The 25,910-nt window shown below is 37.9% G+C and overlaps 1 protein-coding gene across 1 annotated transcript in view; it reads right to left on the bottom strand.

Annotated features, from left to right (window-relative positions):
- The window catches only part of igf1ra (insulin-like growth factor 1a receptor), a 92,003-nt gene extending 66,841 nt beyond the window's left edge, over nt 1-25,162 (bottom strand). The window contains exons 1-2 of the mRNA XM_015046947.1: nt 23,879-25,162; nt 11,562-12,125 (exon numbers count right to left, since the gene is read on the bottom strand). Of these exons, the coding sequence (XP_014902433.1) occupies nt 11,562-12,125; nt 23,879-23,978 (664 nt within the window). The 5' untranslated portion in view covers nt 23,979-25,162. The remainder of the gene's footprint in view (nt 1-11,561; nt 12,126-23,878) is intronic.
- Between the last annotated feature and the right edge of the window lie 748 nt (nt 25,163-25,910).

The raw sequence follows: 25,910 nt of genomic DNA, 5'->3' as shown, positions 1-25,910 counted from the left end.
ATTTTTTTTTTTTTTTTTTCCCAAAAAAAAAGTTTTTTTAAAATTTCCCAAAACCAAAAAAAAAAAAAAAAAAAAAAAAAGTAATGGGAATATCAGACATAATGGGACTGAACGAGGAAAACAAAAATAGGCCTTAATTTGGGGATGATTGCTAGTTCAAATGAAAAACAATCTGTTTTCTGTAAATCATTTCTATCAAGTGTAATTATGTAATCTGCAGCTTTAGAATAACCAGAACTCGTTATAAGCATGTGTTTTTTTATATAACAGTTTCTGGTTTAAATGCTAATTCAGTCAGACAATTCAGACATTCAGGCAATTAAATTAGATTAAAAACAGGAAAAAGATCATTTATTTTAGTCAACTGTGTTTAGTCAACTGCACATAAACACATGCAAGCACAGAAACAGTCAAACATTTACTCTGTTTTACAAATTTTTTACGTAACATTTCTGCTTTTATTGCACGTTTCCCTGCACTGCATACAGTACTTGTTTTTTAAACTGTCTTTTTAACGTTCAACACACATATGTAAATCTAAGAAAAAAATCATCCTACACAGCTGCACAATCCTTGCATTGTCAGGATGATATTTTTATGTCTGACAACTGTGCAGTTATTATTATTATTATTATTATTATTATTATTATTATTATTATTATTATATTCTTTTTTTAACTTTTTTTTTTAATCTTTTGCCTAAACCTACATCCCGATGCGGTTGTTACACCTGAATTTCCCCAGTGTGAGACAATAAAAGAAATGTTTATTCTATTCATACATCTAAATGTTAAATAATTTCTCATTGTGTCTCCTAGCATTGAAGCAAAACACAGTAATTTTGTTTTTCTCTAGTTTCAGAAAAGCCCCGAGATGCTATCTTTTCCTCTCCTTTCTTTTCCTATCTCTTCATCCATCAAGCCTGTTCTGCAGTGTTGAGCATCCAAACCCTTGTTTATTGTCGGCTAACTTCAAGTACTTCCATACCGCTTTGGCAGTGGATCAGTTGTTTTATCTGCCATGTTTGGTTTGAAGATGTTGCTCAGACAACAAATGACATGAGCCAACAACAAACTAATGTATACAGCGCACTCATGAGCAGCCAGAAGATCCGCTGTGCTCACAGCAATACGGACGAAAACAGTCACAACTCGTTAAAAATAGAAAATGAGACAAATGTTTAAAAAATTGATGCTGATGGAATATTAGGGTGATTATCAATAGTAAACGTCATTAATTATATTACTATTCACAGTAGACCAACCATGGTGACAAAGTATCTATCTCCAGAGACCCATCCTAAATGAACCCTCCCAGATCTTCCCAGGAAGTAGAGAAAATGATCCTTTGGACAAATCCATCTACAGCTGGTAGCAGCATGTCTGCTCCAATCAACAGAAATATCTTCAACACTACGAAATACTAACAACAGGATCTCCACAAAGTTAAACATGTCACAACATATTTTGAGTAGGTTAGCAATTATGAATCAGAGGGATTACTTCTACATGAGTCGTAGGAGTCTTTCACAAAACTGTTTTTCAATATGACCACAAAGAGACGCCACTCTTCATGCTGCCTCCGGCTGCTCATAAATCACCAATAAAGCTGGCCATGTCAAACAGCGATCTGAGAGTTTATAAATGAAGCATCACACAACCAATGAGGCACAGAGTGGGACTGAGAGGTGTATTGAAATAAGTACTACAAATAAAATGTGTGTCCAATATCTCCTCTCACATTATTTTCAAAATAAAAGACTAAAGAACATGGTGAACCTCCACCATCCTACCATGTCATTACATTAATCACACCTGGGTAGTACGAAGACTTCTCAAGCCTTCATTAAAGTGTTTTATCAACTTTAAACTTTGCTTTTTTTTCCGTCCTTGAGTGGGTATGGTAACTTTATTAATTATTGACACTAAAAACAACATGAAGGACCATTTGTACAAAGCTGGCACAATTCAAACTTTGCTTGGAGCAAACATAATGCAACTCCTCATGCTAGCATAAAGGACAAAAAAGAAAACTATTTGAGGGGAAGTGCGTGGTTGTCAAAGGCATTTCATCTAGCTGTGTAATTCATGAGGTTTCCTTTGTAATTTTATGATGCCCTTTCATCTCCTCATTGTGCACGTTACAAAGAAGAACAGACAGCAGATCACTGCTGGCACGCTGAGGCATGTTCAGTATGTCTGTTACAGAAAAACGTGAACTCAAAATGCACAGACAGACGCAAGCATTAAAAGTATAATCCGCCCTTTGCTAAGCAGCCACAAGATACGATAAGTATAAGCTACTCTACAATTATTTTTTTTCTGCATCTCATATACAATATTGCCTTTCTATGACCAGAACCATTTGGTAAGGACACAGTCACTTTGCATTACATCACTAACTGAGTTGGGGAAAAGTTTTTATCCTTCAACTTTTCCACATTGTTACAACCATAAACTTTAATGTACTTTACTGGAATTCAACCTTGTGCATAACATCAGTGTAGTCACACTGCTGTTCTCTCTGTGGGAGGAGACCCCTTGAACAAAGACAAGACCTTTCACCAACTTTAAGCGTGAATATACAGCAGAGATGCACCGATTTAAAAATTTAGATTGTTGTCAACATCCAGTATTAAAATTGCAGTAATTGTCAATAATCAATCAGTATTTACCATTATAATACTTAATATACATATTTGCCCAAAATTCTGACACACAAAAAGAAAAAAAAAAAATCAATAATCTCGATTCAGTTAAACAAACCTGCACTACATAACTATCACTGTCACATGACCAAACAAATGATCCACCACCTACTATGTCCTTCCTGAAACACATACAGAAGTGGCAAAAAAAAAAAAAAAAAACATCAGTTATTAATACAAGCCCAGTTTTACTTTTTGGAACTGATAGCGACACGTCAAAATATTATTAGCAACCACCAATACCGATGTTTATGCTGATACACGTTGCATTCCTAACACAGAGCCTGGAGTGTTTCCTATTTATTCACATTAGTACCACAAAAGTCAATGCATTTTGCTGTGGTTTTATGACACGCACATATTTAGGAAGCAGAAGTAGAAAAAAAAAAACAGTTCTACTCAAAATCTACGTGTTTGTATTCATCCCCCTTTATTCTGATGACCATAAACAGATTCCAGTGTAACAAACTAAACTGCTCCAGAAGTCCTCTTCTGAGTAAATTAGTCCACCTGTGCAATTTAATCTCAGATAAATGCAGTAGATAAATAAATATATCGGAGCTTTGCTAGAGAACAAACAGCATCATTGAGGCCAAGGAACAGATCAGGCTGACTTCCTGTTGGTTTATTACATACAATCTCAATAAAATGCAACAAAGTTGAGGTTGCAAAGCAGTAAAATGTGAGAAGGCTGAACACTTTTGCAAGGTGTACATTTCAGGCATGTTCAAAGGAAAAGGTGAAAGGAAAAGCTCAGATGCCCTTTACCACAAACATAACTGGGAGAAAATAAGGAGCAGTATTTCAATGACCTCAGTGAACCTGACAAACTATTCTGGCAGAGCAGAATACTCTCCTCTCTCTGCAGCTCGCCAACGTACATCCTCACTTCTGCAGGAGAGATTTGTCAGCATGAGATTTCTTTTTTCCGCTGTGGTATTAACCCATGCTCTCAGAGCTTACTTGCAGGCATGGCACATTATCTCCCAGGAGTCCCTGCCAAGCCAGCCAAGCATGGCTGCTCTGGCCTGAGCCGAAGAGAGAGAGAGGGAGAACAAGACAGAGAGAGAGAGAGAGAGAAGGGGAGCTGGAGTAGGCAGCAAGTCAGAGGTGCATTTAGGTGCCAAGGGGATGCACAGGAAGCAGATGAGGGCACACTTCTTTCTCACCTCTGCAGGGGGTGGGGGGTGCATCACAGAGAGGTGGCAATAGACTTTACCCTTCCCTTCCTGCAGTTCGAAGCAGGACAGAGAGGAAGCCACAACACAGCCTGAACTGGAGTAGGGGTGGTGTTGCATGGAAGTTATAGTATTCGTGCAGATTTATGAATGAGTGGTGAGAGTAAAGGATGAGTCACAGCTTCTGTACTGCACAGCCAGGAAGCAGCAGGCAACCTATCACCAGAGGCACTGGGTGGCTTAAACATATTACACACACGCAACTTGCGCTTCCACAAGCTTAAATGCATTCACACTTACACACCATGAAGGCTGGCAAAATAAAAAACAAATATTTACATACATTCTATTAAAAACCATAACTTTTTTTTTCCTCCTACTATCTGTCAGTAAAGTAAATTCCTCCTGGTTAGAATCAAGAACATTATTTTTATTTGCCAAATGCCAGGATACTGAGAGACGTTTAAAGATATTTTATTTTAAATTAATCTCCTTTAGACATTTTTAAAAGAGTCTAGTCAAAAAAACATGACATCAAGTAGATACTCTTATAACATTTTACATGAAAAGAATTTGCAGTCCAAAAGAAGAAAAATATTAAAGCAACATCCCAAGACATTAGTAAGTTCAAGCCTGAGAACAAATGACACCAAGCTAATTAAAAAGTGGCTTGAAAACACCAAAGTCAATGTTTTGGAGCGGCCATCACAAAGCCCTGATCTCAGTCCTCCAGAAACTTATGAGCTTAGTTGAATAGGTGGTTTTGACCAAAGCGGCTTACAAACCTGATTCAGTTACACTAGTTTTGTCAGGAGGAATGGGGCCAAATTTCCAGGAAACTATTGTGAGAAGCTTGAGAAAAGGCCACCTAGACCATTGCATTACATAGGTTAAAAGTCAAAACAAGCAAGCAAAAGAAAGGAAATGCTTATGAACTTACAAGTTCATAAAAATTATCTTAAAATTATCTCTCATTATACATTTTGGATGCTCCAAACTGACCTAAAACTATACAAATGAATAGTAAGTGGGGAAAAAAAGGTTGGGTCTTTCTCACAATGTGTTAAATATCTGAATTCATTCTTTCTGTCTTATTTTACAGTATGTATGTGTGAATGCATGTAAGCCTTTGTAAGCATTGGTTGTGTGTGTAACATGTTTGAGTCATCCAGTGCCAACGGTGATAGGCTAAATTATCTTGCTAAAACTGAACAACCTGGGTACTTTAAGCAGAAGGGAACATCTGTATTTCAGTGGGCTTCCCTGTGTATCTGGATGAGAGCACAAGTGTGTCGGTCTGTCTCTTTGGATGTTGGCAAGAAGTCACACGAGTCCTATTTTGGTCAACTGAGTTGATGAGAGGAAACCTTGGAAAAAAGGGGCTAATTTGTTGGTGCTTTGAGAGAAGACCTTTATAGGCCACAGAGGACATGAGTCGGATAAACTCGCACAGGCCAGCCATCAATGGACAATGCAGACTGCTGTTCATACATGGACAATAACACACTGTGCAACCATGTCATCATGAATTGGAAAAACTGTGCCAGCTCACAAGTTTAATCCCTCCAAAGGAAGGACACTGTTAGCAAGATTAAATGTTAGTATTAGCGGTCAACATGTGTCGGTAATGTTTCCACCACACACAGCTTGAGAGCAGTGAGACAAATTTCGAATTTTATAATTCTGCATTTACAAGAAACGGAAAACACATTAGAAGTGTGAGGCAAGAAAAAATTTAAAAAATCCAACCCGGCCTCTTGGGAAGTCCAAATGCAACCAACAAAACAAATTAAGGAGGAAAAACTATTTGTAACCATGCAAAGTTTCCCCCCTTATTTCAAGAGAGCTCACGTTCTGAGAACTCAGTGAAGAAGGTTTCTGATTAAAGCTGATATATGACGAACTTCTATCATTTCTGAATGGCATCCAGAAGGGACACATGCGGCAAAGGCCCTGAAGAGGAATGGCTGGAATGGATGGTTAGAGGATGGAGATGAGATACATAAAAAAGAAACACAGATATCAATGCAAAGAATGTGGACTGGATAATATGAAATCTTCAACAAAGAAGAAAATTTCATCCATCAAAATATGTTAGCAAAAAGCTCAAACTGTTTGCTTGACTGTGGATTAAATATATTTAGACTTCAGTTTTCTTGCATTTTGACTAATATCTCACACACAGAAGCATGGTGCAACATGCCTTTGTCTGCTGGAGTTATGTATGTTTATATACATACTTAGATGTTCACCACGGCTTAATATTGACAGATGTTTGCATCCAACTTAGCTTCCTTACCAGTGCTAATTTAAAGGACCATTTGGTTATTTTTTTTAAGGAATCCAGACTCAACTTAAGTTCAACTTGTCTAAAACACTTAAACTGGTCAAAGCTAAATATTCTCACACTGAATAGAAATTCTTTAAAAAACAGTTCGATGCTTATTGAATATTTATTTTATCAGAGAAAACCCTAAAAATAGTTTTTAAGTGATATTTTTGGCAGTCGGTCCACCTTGGTTAGGGCTCTGCTCGAAAACTGCACCTCTTACAGAAGTCCAAAAACAAAGAAAACTTCCCTGCGGATGATCTAAGAATAAACTGGACATATTTGTTCTGTAAAAAGCCTCGAAATTACTTCATCTGTGATTGGCGCTATTTACATAAAACTAAATTCAATGGAATTGAATGCAGGTTAAAAGTTAATTAAACAAGACTCTCGTGGCTCGCGAGTTGTATAAATCTGTCTTAGTTAAGGTCTCCATAATGAAGTGTCTTTGCAGTAATAATGCCTGTACACCTTTCTCCTTCCCACAGAGCTGCAGTTATACAGAAAAGAACAGGGAACAGTGTGTTGCATTTAGGTGTGGACAGAGTTTGATCAACATGCGTACCATCTTTAAAGCATTAATGCTGGAGCCCCAGTATTTTCTTCATGAAAGCAAAAAGCAGGCAAGCAGAAACAGCGGATGTATGGGCACTGAGTCATGGCACAAGATGTGCCTTGAGGAAAGCACCATACTACAAGTCTGAAATTTGAGCTCTTTTGAATTTCCTGTCCCTGAAACCGCAGGACTTTGATAAGGTCCAGAGATTCCGCTAACTATTTTAAAGCCTTCTGTTATCTGTGAACTGAGCCCACCCAGGTACTTTTACAGGAACAACAGGTCCAGAAAAACAAAGAATGGACCACAGATAAATCCCTTTTACTCATAATTGCAAATGGGACACAAGCAGTTTCTGTATGACCAAGCACAGACAGTCTTCACATACCGCCTGTGTGGTGCATTTCCCCCTTTTTATCCCCTCACACGTGCAATGATTAAGCCAAGAGGAATTTCTGCCTTATATACTTAAAGGGGCAGAGACGTACATTCTCTATTAGTGAACATCATTCTGGCTTTCAGCACGTAAAAATAAGCAGCATTGCAATCCAGCTTATTCTTTGAGTTAAAAGTTAACAGTAGCAAAATAGCTTCAATTTTCAAGAATAGAAATTGGAATTTGGGATATTTTCTTAAATATGTTCAGTGTTTTTCAGAATATTTTTGATGAATAAAGTGTTAATAAAAAAGTATCACAGTGAGCCACATTTGAAACCCAAAATGCATCTTGAAATGCGGACATAAAGAAACAGCTAATTCTTTCTGTGATACTGAAAGTTTTTTTTTTTGTTTGTTTGTTTAGTTTTTTGGTTTCTGAATTCTAAACTGGAACAGCAAACTTTGGGCTTTGGAGCTCATAGCATTAAAGTATCACTTTCAACACAGCCCATCTCACAAGTCCCTTTGCAAGATACGGCCAAAGAATGCTGCTGGGTACTTATCTGGCATATGATCTACTATTCATAGCAATACAACAGATTGCATTAATAAATAAACAACCAATGCTGTCTAAACGTTATCATGTGGCTTTCTTTCCACTACTGCATGCAACAAGAAAGGGTTTTTATTTTCTATTTTTGTTCAAAGACAATGAAGTAACTGAAAGAAAAAAGGAGACAACTTTTTTTTTTTACATTTTGGTCCACAGCTGCAGCCACTATTTGCACATGTCGCACAGCAAAAGTCGTAAAACAGCTAAAGGCCTAGCTCTTTCTTAGCAACAAATCTGTATAACTAGAGATACAGGATGTATATATGACTGTATATACCTCATGGCGATATACAGTCATTCAATAAATTCAAATAAAAATCAGAAGTTCATGTATTTCAGTAACACAGCTCACAAGTAAAACACATTATATCAACTAATTACACGTAGACTGATGTTTTAAAGCTTTTTTTTAAGGCTGATGATTTCTTGCTTGCAGCTATTGAAAACATGACATTTAAGATTAGAATATTACATCAGACCAATAATAATAATAATAAAAAAAACATTCTCAATGCAGAAATGTGGATCTATAATGACAATTATGTTTGATACCTCCTTAAAGGTTGTAATTTTAACAAGGCACTTTTAATCTGACAAATAAACCTCATCGGAACCCGTTTTAATTTACTGAATACGACTCTAGATAAATCAGGAGAACGGAAAAGACAAGAACAAGTCATGGGTCAGGCATGCTGTCTGCTTCCATTGTCTTAAAGTATGTTAATGTGCAAACATGCTGCTTATTGAAAAGAAACGCGTAACATAAGTGGTATTCTTTTGAATGAGATAGCCAGCATACCAAAAGTTAATATTTGATTCCATGAAGAAGAAATGTGAGCTCTGTGAGAACTTGCGAATCAGGGAATGTGTGCCTCCCTGTGGAGCTATGAAGACCAACCAGACCTGAAGCAGGCCAGGCATTTTATTTATTTATTTATTTATTTATTTATTTATTTATTTATTTATTTATTTGCTGTGGGCAACATACAGCCACAGGCCATACACCTTTTAAGCCCTTTGGAAAACATTAAAAGATTCATGGGCCACTCAAACAAGAGCGAGAGAGAGAACATCTCTGACAAGTACACAGTGAAGATATCTGACAGGCGGGGTTGTTAGCAGCCTCTGATAAGCCCTGCGGAAAAGAGTGAGGTGAAAATAGAACAGGAAACACCAGCAGAACCTCTGACAAGGACAATCAGAGATGAGGCTAAGTGAAGTGGAGAGGAGGAAAATGAACAGACACAGTGGGGAGAAGAAACGGCACTGGAGCTAAAGGAGTGGATGTTTCAAAAAGAAGAGGAAAACACAAGCAGGGAAAGATTGTTCTCAACACACAGAACTGCCTTTCACTCATAGACTGCTGTTGAGTCTGTATACTTGACATTTGTCTGACATTTTGCCTTTATGCCCTTCCTCCTGTGTAGAACTTCTCAGAACGGGCCTCTCTTCGCATCACTGCTTGCCTCTAAGAAGTGCCCATTTCTCCAGTCTCCATTTAGCAACACAGCTGACTCCCACACACCTTTATCTAACATTAACCTGGAATATTCCACTCGGCTCCACATTAGCATTAACATTTCCCAATCTGTCTCAATAATGTCTAAAGACCAGAAGAAAATGAATGAAAAAAAACCCTCTTTTTTTTTTAAGCTCTGAAGAGAACTTGAAGCCCCAGAGGCTACTGTAGTTAGCTAGCAGACAGCGCTCCTCCTCATGTAGTGTAATTAAAGAGAAGACCGGGCTGTATTGACTAGAAAACCACTGCATGCCCTTGAAGGAACATCTGTACCGGAGAAAAACAAGGCAATTACACAAAGGGGTAGAGAGGGGAGAAGAGTGCTCTACAGTGGGAAAGTTCCAAGAAAACACATCATACCTTAAAAAAAAAAAAAAAAAAATCCCAACACAAATTCAAACATATTAAAGCACAACCCAGCTTGGTTTTAGCTTCATTCTGTCGCATTATTGTATGAAAAATGCTTCACACTGCATCTATGCCACCCAGCCCTATTTTTTGTAACCAAAGTGTAGCTTCCTGAAAAACGTTATCTGCGGTCTCGATACCTCAGGGCTCTCCAGATGAATGTGTTTACCCTGAACTCAGCCAGGCCCTTTGAGAGAGGCAAGCTGCTCTAAACAATACTCCTGCTCTCAGGTCTGTTGTGTGAGGGAAAAACTCAGCAAAACACCACAAAATCATCAACTGTGCAAAGAATAAAATTGTGTGACTACACCATTCACAATGTGGCAGTCTTTATGAAACTTTTTTTTTTTTTCCTTTAACAAAGGGATTTAAATACTTTCATTTTACAGGGTCAGTTGTGCACGAATTGAGCAGCTGATAACGTTGCGGGAAACTCCCGATAGGTCAACCCGTCCAAGAATAAACACAGACAAACAATAAACGTTGCAGAGAAAGATGTGGTCACAAAGGGAAAGGCGCAGGTTTTATTTCCACTATTTGTTCTGCAGGTTCCCACAGAGACCCCGAGTTTGTTTGTGAATCTAAACTGACCATGGGAGCTGCACACAGGTCTTAAGGACAATAAGAAAAAAGAAAAATATGATTCGAGCCTTTGGTGTCCGAGGCAACTTATTCCCACTATTATTTAACTAGCAGTGCCTTACAAGCACTTATGCACCTTTTGTCAAGTAACAACTACAAACCTCAATGCATTGGGTTTAGGTCAACAATCTTGCCACTCATCTATGGAGGTCAGATCTGTGGAGTGAATAACTGCTGACTGTCCTTTCAACTGCTGTGGCTCTCTGCAGGTGACTAAAACATGTAATTGATTTCACTTGACTTTATTTCAGGGTATTAGAGTAAAAAGGGTTAAACACAATAGAATGTTATCCTTTTCAAATGTTTACTTGTAAATAATTTATCCTTTTAATTCTGAGTGGCAACTACTATACTATCGGATAAGACTCAAATAAAATTCATTGAAGTATGGAGTTGTAGCAAAATAAATTCTAATATGGATTAAAGCATAATAATACTTTTAAAAGTGAATGTAGCTAGGAGAAATAATGAAAGCAGAGTATAATTTTACATAAATATTTTTTTATAACAGAATATCTCTGTATCTTTAAGTTTTGGCACTACATCTCTGTTTTGACTCCACATGTGCTACTCAATGTCAAACCTAACACAGTGTCAAGAGACGTGTGTCCACATTTATCACCTTGTGCAACAAGCAGTTTCAATGTACTTTCACACTTATTCAACAAGTTTTGTTGAACTTAAGGCATAGGTTTTCCTTGCTCGGATGCTATCAGTGTACAAAGCTGTCCATTAATGTTATCTCTATTTGCCTTATTTGCTGTTATATGACCTCCTTCTGAACTACTTTAATGAAAAGTGGCCAACCCCACCACTGGGCTAAAGTTCAACGAGGACAACCCTCCCCCAGATCCTTCAATGAACCCCTTTTTTCACAAATTTCTAAATGTCCCTCTGGCAAATATTTAGCTGACATGCTCCAGACTGCTAGACTACTTCATTTCTTGGCAGAGCTCCTTTAACCTCAACCAAGTATGTCTCCTTAATACCTGGTGCTGTTGTATTGCCGCCATCCTTTCCTTCATAAATAGCCTGATCTAAAAAAAAAAAAGTCTGTGCAATGAACAAAGAGGAAAATGTTTGTACTGTCTGACCAAAACAAAGAACAAAATCTCTACCTAGATTCATTGGATTAAGTGTTGAAGTTGCATGCAATTGTGAAATGTCTGAGAGGCAGTAAACTTCAAAGATCAAAGTCATTCTTTAATTAAAAAAGTGGAAGTTGAATTACCTTTCTGACAATGCTTTGATGTCCAGCAGCGGTAGTCATTGTTGCCTTTGACCAATGTCCTCTGACATGTAGGGTTATCCTCCATTGTGCCAGGGCAGACATCATCGCACTCCTTCGACTCCTTGTTCCCAGTTATAACATTATTAACATTGCTGTCCATGATCAAAGACCAGTCCACCGAGTCAATGAAACAGAGCTCTGGGTTCTTTTCGATCTGCACGGTCCCACGGGTGATGTTCATCAGGTTGTAGAGGCCAATGTCCTTCAGGTTGGTCATCTCATAGATCACCAAAGCGTTTCCATACAAGAGGTTACGGCCCCGAATGACGCTCAAGTTGGGGAAGAGCGTGCTGAGGCTATCCAGGCCAGGGACGCGGAACAACAGCAGATAGTCGGTGATGACGGTCAGCTTCGGGAAGCTGAGGGTGCGGAAGACCTCCTGGTTGATGGTGGTTGTCTTTTCGTTGATTAAAACGATTTGTAGGAAACCTTCCAACACTGTGCAGTTCTCAAGAGCCTGGAATTCACTTATGTAATTCCGGATGTCAATACTCGGGCTACAGACTGAAAGAAAAAAAACAAACAAAAAAAATTAAATAAATAAATACATTTCTGAATTGATAACTGACAGAATTATTTGTAAACTGCAAGCATTCTACACGTGTAGCAAAAAGATAGGGTCCTTATACATAGTTTTATTGCAACAATTAAAATCTCCAAAGTTAACAACTATTTAAAGACAATTTTTGAATTATGGATAGATGGATGAAAGGACAGACAATGAATAATTATTTGGATGGTGAACTAAGAGAAGAATGAGTGGATAATGAGCAATGAGCCAACAGATTGATGGACAGAGGGAAGATAAGATGTGTGGCTGTGGAACAGGATAGGCCATGCAGTTATGGCTTTATTTGTATAAATTATCTGTCTTTCCATCCATTCCAGATCTGGAACATTCTTAAAAAATTCTGCACTTTCCCAGCCTTTGCAGAAACGCTGAATAAAGATAGTAAAAGCCATTTGGCCAGATTTTAAATAAGCATGTATTCATTGACCAAAAATAATAATTTCAATCATCTTCTTGAAGCATATAATCCTTTTACTCAAGATAGTGAACCTGACAGAATGTTTTCTCGCTTTCTGGAAACCTGTGTGCTGCGCTAGGACATCACCTTTCAACACTCTGTTAAAAAAAAAAAGGTTAGTTCATCCTCAGTAATAAGAAACTATTACCAGAGTACAGAAACTCTCACTTATTTTCCCACTGAGATGCACAAATTAACATGTTCAAAACTTCTGTTTTCTCTCACCTCAAACACAATACCTGCGTTTTACAGTAAAATGCTTCGTCTTTCACCTCAGATAACCTCAACGTGTATATGAGCCAATTCTCCGAGCTTGGAAAACAACACTTGAAACCACAGTTCTGGGAGCGCCCACTGACAACATTCACATGAACCTTTTATTATTGATGACAATCAGCTCTGCCAGTAAATGTAACTATGCACCACTACATCAAATGTAAATCTGTAACTTTCACACTTAAATAAACATAATCCTTACCCATAAAACTTAAACTTGTCTCGATCTGCCAGCCAAATTCTAGCTTCAGTTCTGCTGAGGGATGCCAGGTTGTGACATGATCGCTTCTGATGTTACCTTCCAAGCACGCAGCGATGTGTGGACAGGTTTTGACAGAGAAGCAGTGACAAGCTTCATGCCAGAAGTCCCATAATAACAACAACAACTACATAAACGTTTGAGTTATAAATTTAATGCAGCGACATCATGCACTTTCCCAGGCATACCCAGTGATCCACACGTGTTCGCCATATGAAGAGACTTTTCTTTTAATGTTATCTCCAAAAACGCTATGACTACATTAACATAAACAAAAACAGATGACCTACAAATCATTCTAACCTTACATTTAAATTCATAATGGATCAGCATGACTGGTTTATTCACAAATGTGCTTCAAAGCAACCCCAATATTACTGCAAAGAGTGCTTTTTAAAATGCAAAACTTTTCCTTTGTTGAGCGTGGACGATGTGGTATCCAGGATTACAACATATTTACTTGTAAAACTACAGTTTTCTATTGATCAAAGTCCATTTCAAAATATCCTTTCTCCATCTGAGAAGGCGATGGCCTTTCTAGGACTGTTTGTTAGGAGTTTCCCATCATTTCCATAGATTTGCTCAGGAAATGGGCACATTGGTTTCCTGAAAGGTGCAGTAAATAAATATGACACATAGAGGAGAGACAGAGTGTCTTAATGTCAATATTATTACCTTGCTTAGTTACTCAAATGAAACATTTCCAGTAAAGTTGTGTTGTAATTTATTTGAAGTTCTTGTAAATGGTTTCTCATGGCTTATTCAGACTTCTTCTGTGGTTGCCTCCTTTTTGATCTGCTCCATCAGTACGAGCCATTACTGTTTTAGTAATCTTGAATTGTGGTTTCTAGGGAGGCCCATGAACAACTGACTGTAATTAAAACAGTGTCATCTAAACTATTGCTTTGCAATTACTTTGGATAATTCCAAAGTAGAAGGAAAACTACAGGTAGGTTCCAATTATAATTATTTCTTTACATGGAAAAATCTGAAGTGGGTTAATTCAGAGACACTCTCTGAATTACCCACATTTTCCTTTCTGATCAGAATGTTAACTTAGGAAAGGTCACTTTCTGTATTGTTATCTTGCCCCGTTATTAATGAGCATATACTCATCTAAAATGCATCTGCTGTAGTTATGAGATTGTAAAAGGGGTAATTAGATTGAGTAAAAGAACAACAAAAAAATCTTTAACAAACTAAATGTTTTATAAAATATATTCAGATTGCTACCAGAGTAGAAACTGAATACACTTCTTATTACACCTTTTTTTCCGTGCCAGTCTTTATAGAGTGACACATATGTAACAAACTGATATTAGCTGGTTAATCAGTCGGCCTAGATACTCTGGTGGACAGCCCACAGTCAGGTGCTTAGCAAGACGTTTTAAGCTTCCCAGCTGTAGTTTTTTTTATAAGAGGGATGACAGGAGCTTATTTAGTGTCCACACTATGACTGTCCATGTTTTGTGTCACCAGATTTTATTTATTTTTTTTCCAAGCAGCCTGTTATGTTACATGTAAATAAGGGAGAGCATAGCAGCCTTCTTTCAGCCAGCTGGACAGCAGGGCTCAGCACTAGGTAGAAGAGGGAAAATTCTAGCTGAATTTTTTACGAGCTTTGAATTCTTTTAAAACTGTTTTCATATCTTATTTAGAGCAAGCGGCCCATGCCTGTTCTACTCATTAATTGAAGTTTTGTCTTGTTATAAATTGTTGTTCATGTGTTTTTAAAGTGCTTGAATGAAGGAAATAGTACAAAAAGTAGAGCGGTATAAAAAATTAAAAAAAACACAAGACCATAAATTATAAGCGAAAAATTATAAACTAAACCTGGCCTCTGTAACGTTGCTCTTTGATATATGTAGTGTTCCAATAAATGCAGCTTTACCGCCCTTTGTAATGACTAGGAACAAAAACAGCACAGATTTTTAAGTCTAATTTTTAAGTCTTATTTTACATATCGCTATCGCAATTAGAAGAAACATCCAGATGTTAAACATTTTCTGTTGACTTTTTTTTAATGACATTTACCATTTTATCAAAGTATTTTATTATTATAATCATTAACGTTAAATGTTCTATATTATTCCATCTTAATTTTTCACTTTAAATAATCTCCTATATCTTAATCTTCTCTTTTCAAAGTTCTCTCACAACATTTATTCACTTAATGCAAAAACTTTTTTTTTTCCTTATAACTCTTTATTATATTTATTCCAACAACTTTAGTCTGTTAAGCTCAAATGTTGGACATTTAAATTAGTATCGCATTTACCTATCCTTTATTACACAGTAAACAAAACATCATAAGTAGTTTATCTATTAAGTGAAGGTGTGAATAGTACAGAGAACATTGTTAATTGTTGTCTAAAGGGAGGTTTAGTGATTGGTACAGGAAATGCCTTGACATATGAGCTCTTTAGTTAAACCTGTTATGTTCTTACAGAAGCTTAGGAGGCAGCCGTAGTTACACTGCTGCAGTCCCTGTCTTCAAAGTACTTCTCTGATCCTTGTCATACTGCGGAGAAAAGCAGATAACTGAGCTTTTATATAGCCCAAAACGGATGTTGTACCCATGGATTGATTTTTTTTTGCACAACAATTGTAATGGAAGTCCCTCGTGAATTATGCTTCCTGTGGAAATACATGCATTCAATCTGCACATCAAAATCACTGTTTGATGTGCTTTGCTTAAAACTTTTTTTTGCTTAAAAATGGAAGTCACATTGTTTATGAAGGGGATAAATGGGTTATATTTGCCCCTGGTGGGATGTTTCACTTGTCCAAATTTAGAACGGAAACAATTACTCCTGGAGAAAATAGTATTTGCTTTCTCCAATCAACACCAATGCCCCTGGGCTCCACATGTGAGCCATCGAGCTGCATGTCTTCTTTGTTTCATTGAGAATTTTCTTCCAGCTTCTCCAGCAGCCGGGGAGCGAGGGAGGAGGGGTGGAGCCACTCCAATACAAAGGCTAATTTGTTTGTTAGTAAAGAGAAGCTCTGGGCTCCACTTCCTGATGAGGGCATTAATAAAATCAGGGGGCGTCTGGCCAGCGGAAGATAAGATTTCAGCCAAACCAAACTATGGAGAGGCCACACGGGTGCAGAACTCCTGCAAGCAGAAACTGCTACCTTCTGAATGCGTTTCTGCAAGTCGTGAAGACTCTTGAAAAAGCGAGGCTGGAATGGGAATACAAGGGAGAGGAATGACACAGCCTTCCTCTTTGTGACGCTCTTATTCTGCCCATTAGGCATGTTAAGTAGCAGGAATTCCAATCATTTTCTCACACAAAAGCTTGAGAAAGATTTTGCCTCCAACTAAGGCTGCAAGCTTTCCTTACTCCACTTGTAACAACAACAAAAAAACACTTAAATATAATGAAGTTACCATGATTGCGTTACATAAAGACATATTTCAGCAGCCCTGTCCACACAGACTGATATCCTGCACGCATGTGTCTGTCTCTTCCTCCTGGGTCTCTTTGCTCTTCACACTGCTGAGTAAACACACATATCTGCACAGCGTAACGGGATCCATGGGCTCATGTTTATGATTGATAAACCCTGCCCCGAACCTCTTTGGAGATGTCAACACACAAACACAAGCGCACCTGCACCAGCACACACAGGCAAACATGACCCCGCGCACCTCCGTTAAAATTAAACCACGACTCTCAACGGCCAACCCTTGCTGAATCCACAGAACCTGCCCGATTTGTAAATAATAAACTTTATTTCACACTTAGGTGGAAAATATTACTTTCACAACAACGTTTGCTTGTTTAACTATTTTAAGAACTGATCTTGTTATATTTTGTTTATTTTTCAACTACTAAACTGTAATAGTTTATGACATTTATAGTTATGTTTTAGTTGAAAAAGTTTGTTTTTATTTATTTTTTTGTCAAAAACAACATTTCATAAAAGTAGAAATTGAAAAACATGAAATTTGGGAGAAAAATCTGTATATGAACAAGCCGTCTGGAAACGCTGAGATGCAGCTGTTTATTCCAGAAAAGTTTACTAAGATTCTTCTTTAATGACGATCCTGAAGACATTGCAGTTATTTTTAAGCTCAGAAATTTGAGATTTTACAACACCTATAAAGAGGACATTTTAAACCCTTACTGGATCTCTAGTCAACTTGCTCAAACACATTAAATCAATGTTTAATCATGTGAGAAAGTTTGGTCTGTTAAGTTAATTAGTCGCATAAAAAGGCATCACTCAAGTTTTATCTGCTACAAATTTTAAGTGAGTGGGTTTTTTTATCGCTAATGACCACAACACTTACAAACTCACTGTGTTATTTCAGCAATTAAGCTGAAAACATTAATCATAAAACAAAAATGAGCTGCAGGTTTTTTTGATACAGAAATATGTTTAAATCTAACAGAAAAGTAAGGAATAAGATGAATCGCTAACCTGTAGCTTATTTTTTACTAAACTCGAAAGTGAATCACAGTTAATGCTGCTGGTTTATCAATTTATGGACCAAGAATGTTTGGGCTTTTAGGTTACTCAATATATTTAATAAGTTAGAAAGCAAAAATAGTATTGTATTATATGTAGATTTTTAGATTCAAAACATAAATCAGACTTTTTCTTTTTTTAAAGATTCCATGAAGAAAATTAAATCCACAGTTGTAAAAATGTAGTTGGTGTAATTTTTTTCTCTCTCCAGTATTTAGAGCAAATCTATCACTGACACTGCAAGGCCACTAGATCCACAGTATTCCTTGCTTAAGCTGCCAGGAATCACATAAAAACAAAAAATGAAAACTAATGAAATTACTTGAAACCTTGTATATTGTTTAGAAAACAGCCGATTCCAACTTCTTCACAGCAGTGAAACCAAATATTTTGCTCAAAACTTTAGAGAAGCAAACCGATTTGATTCATACTCAAGACTTCACAATTATAAGGATATGGATATAATATTGTAATGATTTTCATTGCCTTATTTGGGATGATGATTCAAATTAAGGAGACAAGAAAATATAAAAATCAAGATCTCTTTTGGCTATAAAAACATTATAAAACAAAAACACACAAATAATGCCCTACAAAATCAAAGTTTCAATTTTAAAATAAGCTACATTACTACAACACTAAATTTAAGCAGTATAAAAGTACATCATTGCACTGCATCAACATATTACATATGAATATATTTTTTAAATATACTTCCATGGGATGTTATCATGGTAATGCTTACTGCATTTACCAGCAGCAATTTAAGTTGGGATCGAGGCAGAAAGCACTTGTTATGCATGTCACATCAACTCGCACCTGTCACATCAACCGGCTCTAATCCGCCGCATACTGGAAGTCATCTGACCAGCCTTCTGGTGGGCCACTTCCCCTCAGTGGACCCAACTTCAAACACTGTGGCTCAGATATCACCGAAACCCCAAACAGTAACTCTACACTCCTCATCATAACAAGTCCCAAACAAAGACTGCCTCTCACTCAAGTGGGCAGGAGGCGAACAGCATTACAACCTGCAATGACCTGATTTCTATGAAATAGTTGCTTTCACAATAAATCGATAAGGAGAAAGATGCATGGAGGCTGACAGAAGTCAGACAAAATGAAGAAAATAAAAACTGCTCTATTCATCATTATGTTTCTATTACATTACTTAGCACTTTCAGGCAGGTTGTTGTTTTTTTTTGTTTTTTGTTTTTTTCAAAATCACAAAAATATTAAGTTTTTTTTCCCTAAGAAAAAGCTATTTGTGGAAAGCGTGAAGTAAGACGAGCTATTGAACAAATATTAAGGTGTTATAATCCCCAGAATAAGCTAGTTTATAACAATTAGACAAATGGAATTACTCAGGATCCCTTAATCTAGAGCTATATAAACAAATTTACTTGTCGTTTATCCTTATTACAACAACTCCAAACCACCAATGCCCTGACTTATAGGATGCAACAGAAGGATTTGCGGTAGAGATGCACCAATCCAGGTTGGCTGGTGACAGCCAGATCAAATGTACAAGGACTTTGTTTTTCACTTAAACAAGTCAGTGAATGCATCATATCAGAGGCGATCATTAAAGCAAAAGCAAACCTTCAATGTAAGTTTTTAATGTGATTTAATAGACTGCACAAGCAAATAGCAACTCGTCTCAAACACGTCAGAAAAGTCTGTTCGCCCTTTCATACTTATTTCATATTTAAATAATGTACGCTGAATTAAATCAAAAGATGCAGACAGAGCTAAAGTCAATTACATACGTTCCAACTGGATCCTGGTCATAAAGTCGGTCAAGCTGAGTTTATTGTGCCACTTGGTAAAAAGAAAAGGTACGGATTTACGGTAACCCAGCAAACTGTGTTGATTCACTGAGTCTGCAGCTACCAAATGTTTATACATTTGATTTCCATCAGAAAGCAGAAAAATAACTTCATCATGTTTTTGTCGGGGAATCTGAAATCGTCCCAGAAAACTACAATCACTGCATCTCAAGATAGCATTATCTTTGAATGTTTTTATGTGCATACACCACTTATCTGATAAGACAGGTGGCGTGCAGTCAAGGAGCTAACATTTACAATCATCACACAAATTGTAAAACACTCTGCAGGCTATTAAACCCAGAGCAAACGATGATACGCACGCGGTTGGATGGAAAAACTATAGCTGCACAAATAGACTGACATGCCACTTGAAATACAGTGTTTCATTAAAGCTTCACAAACCAAACCTCGGCTGGCAGACCGGAAGAGCTACGGGACAGCGTTTTCACTGGATGCTCACAAACTAGCCCAGTGACACACTTTCACATTCATACCCAGGGGCATTCCACTGACTCAGACTAACACACCGAGTTATACACAGTAATCACAGAGATAGAAGGCCACCCAGCAGGCGTGGAGGTCTTATGTCACCACTGTCACGAGGCAAAACGGGTCACCTTGGATGACAGTGGCAGCAGTCATAGCTGAGGTACGTGCCCTGCCACAAAAAGGAAGAGACGACCCGCAACAAGCCCAACCCAGGAGGGAAAAAGTCGGACAGGAGAAGTGTACCTGTCAAACACGATTCCCAATGATGCTTGATCATTTGTCTTTGCCAATCCAATGTTCCAAGGCGACAGGAACAGGAACATCGTTGTGGCCTTGTGAGGCAGGACAGAGAGTGCCTGTGCTCTCGCAACCCCTGCACCAGTGCTGCTGGTGACAGTTTAAGAGCTGCAGGTGGAGATGCCAAGTGATGAGGTCTAGAGCAGCTCAGAAACTGAAATCAATAAAACCAAATCCGAGTCTCCTGCAAGTGTTTTATGTATGATTTCCAAACACCAACTATGTTCCCAACGGTCTCTCTCTGCTCCTCTTTTAAGAAAAAAAAAAAAAAAAACTACAAACTTGAAAGCTGTGGCATGGAAAGTCTGTTGCGGTGAGAGTTAAAAGGGAGCTTAATTACATTTTATTGGTGCGGACAGATTATCAAAACGAACAGAAAAATTTGAACCCCAAATGGAGCTCCGAGAGGTTTGTGATTTTCCGCTAAGTGATGACAGCAGCTGGAAATTCTGACGCTCTCCAGCCCGAGTAAAGTAAACACCATCTACAAGTGGCGAATCAGTGACACGGATCCTTATATTCTCTGCAGGCTTTTGTCACCGACGTTTCTGTGTTCTGGAAGGTCTGATGTATTATACAGCACAGAGGCTCGAGATCTCAGAGCGACTCCCTCGCTCTGAGATCTCCCAATTGCACTCACAAGCCTTTCAGGGAGCTCAGAGAGGCTCAAAGAACGTGGCTAAGGTCGGGCCACTGGTCAACAGGGATGAAACCATTTTTTTTCTCTTCTATTTGGATGCTAATATAGGTTATTCTGCCTGTCCCCTTCACATACAAAGATGTTTCCACTTTAAGTAACAAGGGAATTGATGTGATGGGGTGTGGAGGGGCATCGTGCAGTGTCCGCGTTACGGACGCAAGCACAATCTCTACGTTCAGGGCAGAACGATCCACCCATAGAGGTCCTAAATAAATAAGTAATGCCTGCTGTTGTATTAACATTTAAAATATGAGTGAAAGTAAGAGGGGAGTCCTAATAACAGAGAGAAATGTAGCCTCAAAAACTATAACTAACTGTATTAGTTAAAGGCACTGACTCACCAGTCCATCAGACAGATTGCAGCAGACCTGTTTTGCCCTGATTGACTATGATTAATACTAGAAAATCTATTTTTTTTCCTCTTCATTAAATGCGTCAAAACTCAAAGTAAAAACAATTTCCATTCCATAAACATAGATAATAACAGCATGTACTTGTATGCTTTTTCATTTAATAGAAATCTGAAATATTAGGTAAATACACTCCTTGGCATTTCTGCATTTTCAACAATGTTTATCGGAGAAGTTAAATTGTACAAATGTAAACAGTACTGATAAACACTGTTTATCAGCCTCTTTGCTAAACAAAAATTGATCACATTTTTCTTCTGTCACATATTTGAGAAATAAAAACTATAATTGGTAAAAATATGAATCATCGTGGTCAGATCACAGTCAAAACTGGAAATCGGTACTGACCAGCACAATACTGATTGGCGCAATACTGATTTCTTGCTACGCTGACTCTAATAATTCAAAAAGAATCTGCGACTCATTTTTTTCTCCTTTTTTATGACATACAGTCCTAAGGGGAAAAAAATAAACAAAGTCAGAAAGAGCAAGAAGTGGCCTGATCTGTGCTTCCCATGCAGCAATGACTTAATGTATTTTTTTTATTATTTATTTATTTTTTTAAACAGAATCAGGGGTGTACTTTTTGCCATTTGTCTAATATAGGACTTAGGGGAAGAAAAGCAAAATTAACAGATCCAATCTCAAAGAAAACCAATGATTAGTGTTGGCCAAGCAAGGCTGATCGATGTATCCCTGATACTGAACATATCAGACAAAAAGCAAGAAACTGGCAAATAATTTGACAGTTTCATTATCAATTAAATGGTTTTGTTTTGCTTCTTTTTATTTCCCAACTTAGCATGGTACAGTGCTTTGCAGTATGGGAATTGGGTCTCCTTATGGCGTTGCAAATCAAGAGTAAGATGATGCCTTCTATCAGTTTTACAGCTAAAAGTAATGCTCCGAGTCTACACCAATAAAATCATGTCCCAAATGAATAAACACCCAGTTTTCTGCAGAGTCCTGCAAGAATTACACATTTTAAGTCTCAACTTTCTCACTAAGTCATTTTAATTTAAAATATAAAATCTGTAGTTCACCATGATTTTATGGTAGGTATTTCTACAGCGAATAGGCTTTAAATCTTTTGGAACACAATGGGGGCATCGAAGAAGAAAGAAGGAATAACAGAAGGAAGAAGGAAAGGTAGAATACAAGGAAAACAAGAAAAATACAAGAAAGAAGGAAGTAAAAATGGACTCGAGGAAGGAAGAAAGGAAAAAATAAATTAAGCATGCAAGGAAAAAACTAGCAAGGAAGATAGGGCTGGCAGGACAACAAGAAAAGATGGACCTGGGGAAGTAGGGAAGAAAGAACACAGAAGTAAAGTAGAGCTAACCTGTGGAGACAAGAAAGGAAATAAGAAAGATGGTAAGAAGAAATTAAAGAAGACAGATTCAATGAAAAAATGAAAATAATAAAGGACACAAGGAAAGAAAGAAAGATGGAAGACAAGTCATGAAGAAAAGTGCACATGAACCCTGTATCACTCAAAAACGGTCAACCACTATAAAAGTGGGAGCCCTGCTTTTAGAAAGTGAATCAACAACTTGAAGAACTTAAAAACGTGCAACACGTTGGATAAGTTCATGTTTAAATTTAGCTTAGAAAGTGAAATCACGAAAACGTCCAAAAAAAAAACAAAAAAAACAACGTGATATCCCCCAGTGTTTTCTTGCTATTTACCAGTGTGGCATACCCTGTTAAAAAATGTTGCTATAACAAAGTCAAAAAATGTCCATGCCTCTGACTGAAAGCCACCATCCGTTTCTTAAGCTTAATTAGCACAGAGCACACAGTGTTAAAGCCGAGGTAGAAAACAAGCTGCGCTCTGAAGCTGCTCCAGTTTAAAGATTTCACTGACTGACGCACAGAAACAAGAGGCTAACTAGCTTTCAGATATAGTTTTTAATGGAAGATAAGTAGAATTTTCTTCGCCTGTTTTGCAGCCATATAAGTGTCCAGATAACTTTAAAAAAAAAACAAAACAAAAAAAACAGGGTTAATAGGATTGTCTGAATTGTTTTTTGTTTTTTTGTTGTTGTTGTTGTTTTTGCGCAGCGACGCACTACGAAATGCAAAATGGCCACATGGTCGTAGTAACCTTCAGCTCTGCTCTCTGGATCCATCCCTCTGACTTCTGCGCGTTCAAAACAATGCGTCGGATGCGCCTGCTGTTGGATTCCCTCCCTTTGGGTTCAAATGAATAAGAATGCATGGGCATATAAAATAATACTACGTATTTCGGTTATCTATGGGCACTCTCCGACACCGACACATGGTGCAAATATACTGCTTGAATAACAGGCGCGCGCCGCGGCTACACTGGCGTATTTAATTAAAATAATCTTAAAATAATAATTTATTCACTGTTGACGCATACCAATAACTGTTTACATTATATTGCTCACAAAGATTACAAGCTTTCAGACATACTGAGGGTAGAGAAATAAATCATAGCATTTACACTATCAAAACACTTACTCTCTCCATGAGTGGATCGCACGCAGACAGAAGAAAAAAACAGCAGCAAACCCCAAAACAAGGTCAGGCTACCCATCGATGTTTCTGCTCCCACGTTCATTATTTTCCTTTCGAAAAACGCAAAAAGAAAAAAAAATAAATAAATAAAATAGCAGGTTCGTACACGTCCACCCCTCGCAAGAGATCCTGCACATTAAAAAAAAATAAAACAGGAATTGAAAAAAATAAAAATAAAAAGGAATAATAAATGTCTGCAGCACGAAAGGCTACTCTTTAGCAGCCAACAAATGTGTGCTTTTTTGTTATGTAGCTCTACTTAAAAATATAAATAAATGCGATTTGATTGGAGAGGGGAGGCGTTTTTGATCGAAAAGAAAAATCCCAAAAATGCAGTCTGCTATTTTTGCCGATCACTGTACACTTTGGCTGGTGTGGCACACGGGCCAGTGATTTTCCTGGATAAATGATGGTAATCCCCATCTTCATTCTCCATCTCTTAAAAACAGCAGTGCGCCTCCAGTGTGTTAAGGCCTAGCGTGGACAATAAAAACACAAGTCTGCCTAGATCTTTTTTTTCTTTTTCGTAATTTATAATTCCACAAGCAGCCCCATAAATAGTTCACAGCATTCCACTCGTGAACAAGGCTGAATGATGAGGAGGAGGGTGAAAAAAAAAACACACACACACACGGACAGATCCACAGGGGTGGTGGCTGAGAGGGGCTGAAAAATGAATGAAAACCCTCCGTTTTCGCCTATGCCATCCAGCAATATAGTAAGATCCCCGCAGAGCAGTCCCGGCTCGGTTTGAAAACCAAATTTCTCCCTTTTGCTCCTCTTGGACTGATCCCCTTCGTCAGTCTGGGTTTGCAGCTGAAAGAAAATACCAGACTTGTGCCACGCAAGAGAATGGATCTCCAGCTAGACGACCTCGGCTGGGGTGGGAGGGAGAATGTGGCCACGCAGTTGCCTTTTACGAGTGATTCTTCTTTTTTTTGCTCTTCTCCCCACACCAACGTAAAAAAAAAACGCAGAGGAAAAAGAAGAAAAAAGAAAAATAGTCCTGTTGCGCGTAAAATCCAGAGGATGAAATGGTTCAGACTCGCCCTCGGTTAGCGCAGGCTCTTGCGGGTCTCAGCCCCTCCGTAGAATCGCTGCTCCAAACAAGAGTCGGCGTCTCTCACACAGAAAACACATAGCTTTACGGATAAAGTGGGAGCGTCGTGAAAACCCGGAGTGGATTAAGATCCAGTTCCCAAAGAACACACCACGCCAAACGGAAACCAGCACAGGTACACTGGGGGAAAAAATACCGAATATTGTCAAAATATCCTGTATCTTTCGTTACGTATTTCAAAAAGTGATAATCATAGATATTCATTGCAGATAGAGTTGAATATTTCAAACTTATCATTTGAATGAAAAACCAAACTTAAGGATCTCTGAAAATTGAAATGTTGTGAAAAAGTATTTGTAATATAAGGATGGCACACTTTTATCAGGTAACAAACTCAAAGCATCTGCAAATGCTTCATTGGGCTTTCTCTCTCAGTCTGGGTCAGTAGGCGATACAATGATAGGGAAGATTCCTAACTAGACAGAAGACAGCCATTGACACCCTTGGCAAGAAGGGTAAGCCACAAAGGACACTGCTAAAGAAACTGGCTGCTTACAGAGTGCTGCGTCCAAACGTATTTGTGGACATTTGGATGGAAGCAAAATCAATTCAGAAATTTAGGGAAACTTCACAAAGAGTGGAATGAGGCTGGAGTCAGTGCATCAACAGTGACTACTCACAGATGAATCCTACAGATGGGCCACAAGCATCTTATCTGGGCTGAGAAGAAAAGGAACTAGAGTAGACTCAGTGGTCAAAAATCCCCTTTTCAGATGGAAGTAAAATTTGCGATTTCATTTGGAAAACAAGCTCCCAGAGCCTGGAAGATGACTGGAATTCATGCTGCTCGAAGTTTTATGTTTTATGAAGCAAACTGGCCTTAGCTGGAACCCACAGTATTGTCAAGACAAAGAT

The sequence above is a fragment of the Poecilia latipinna genome, unplaced genomic scaffold, assembly GCF_001443285.1.
Source record: "Poecilia latipinna isolate Pla-1442-1.1 unplaced genomic scaffold, P_latipinna-1.0 Scaffold799, whole genome shotgun sequence".
In the NCBI taxonomy this organism is placed as follows: Eukaryota; Metazoa; Chordata; class Actinopteri; order Cyprinodontiformes; family Poeciliidae; genus Poecilia; species Poecilia latipinna.
This window is presented reverse-complemented; position numbering and strand designations above follow the sequence as displayed.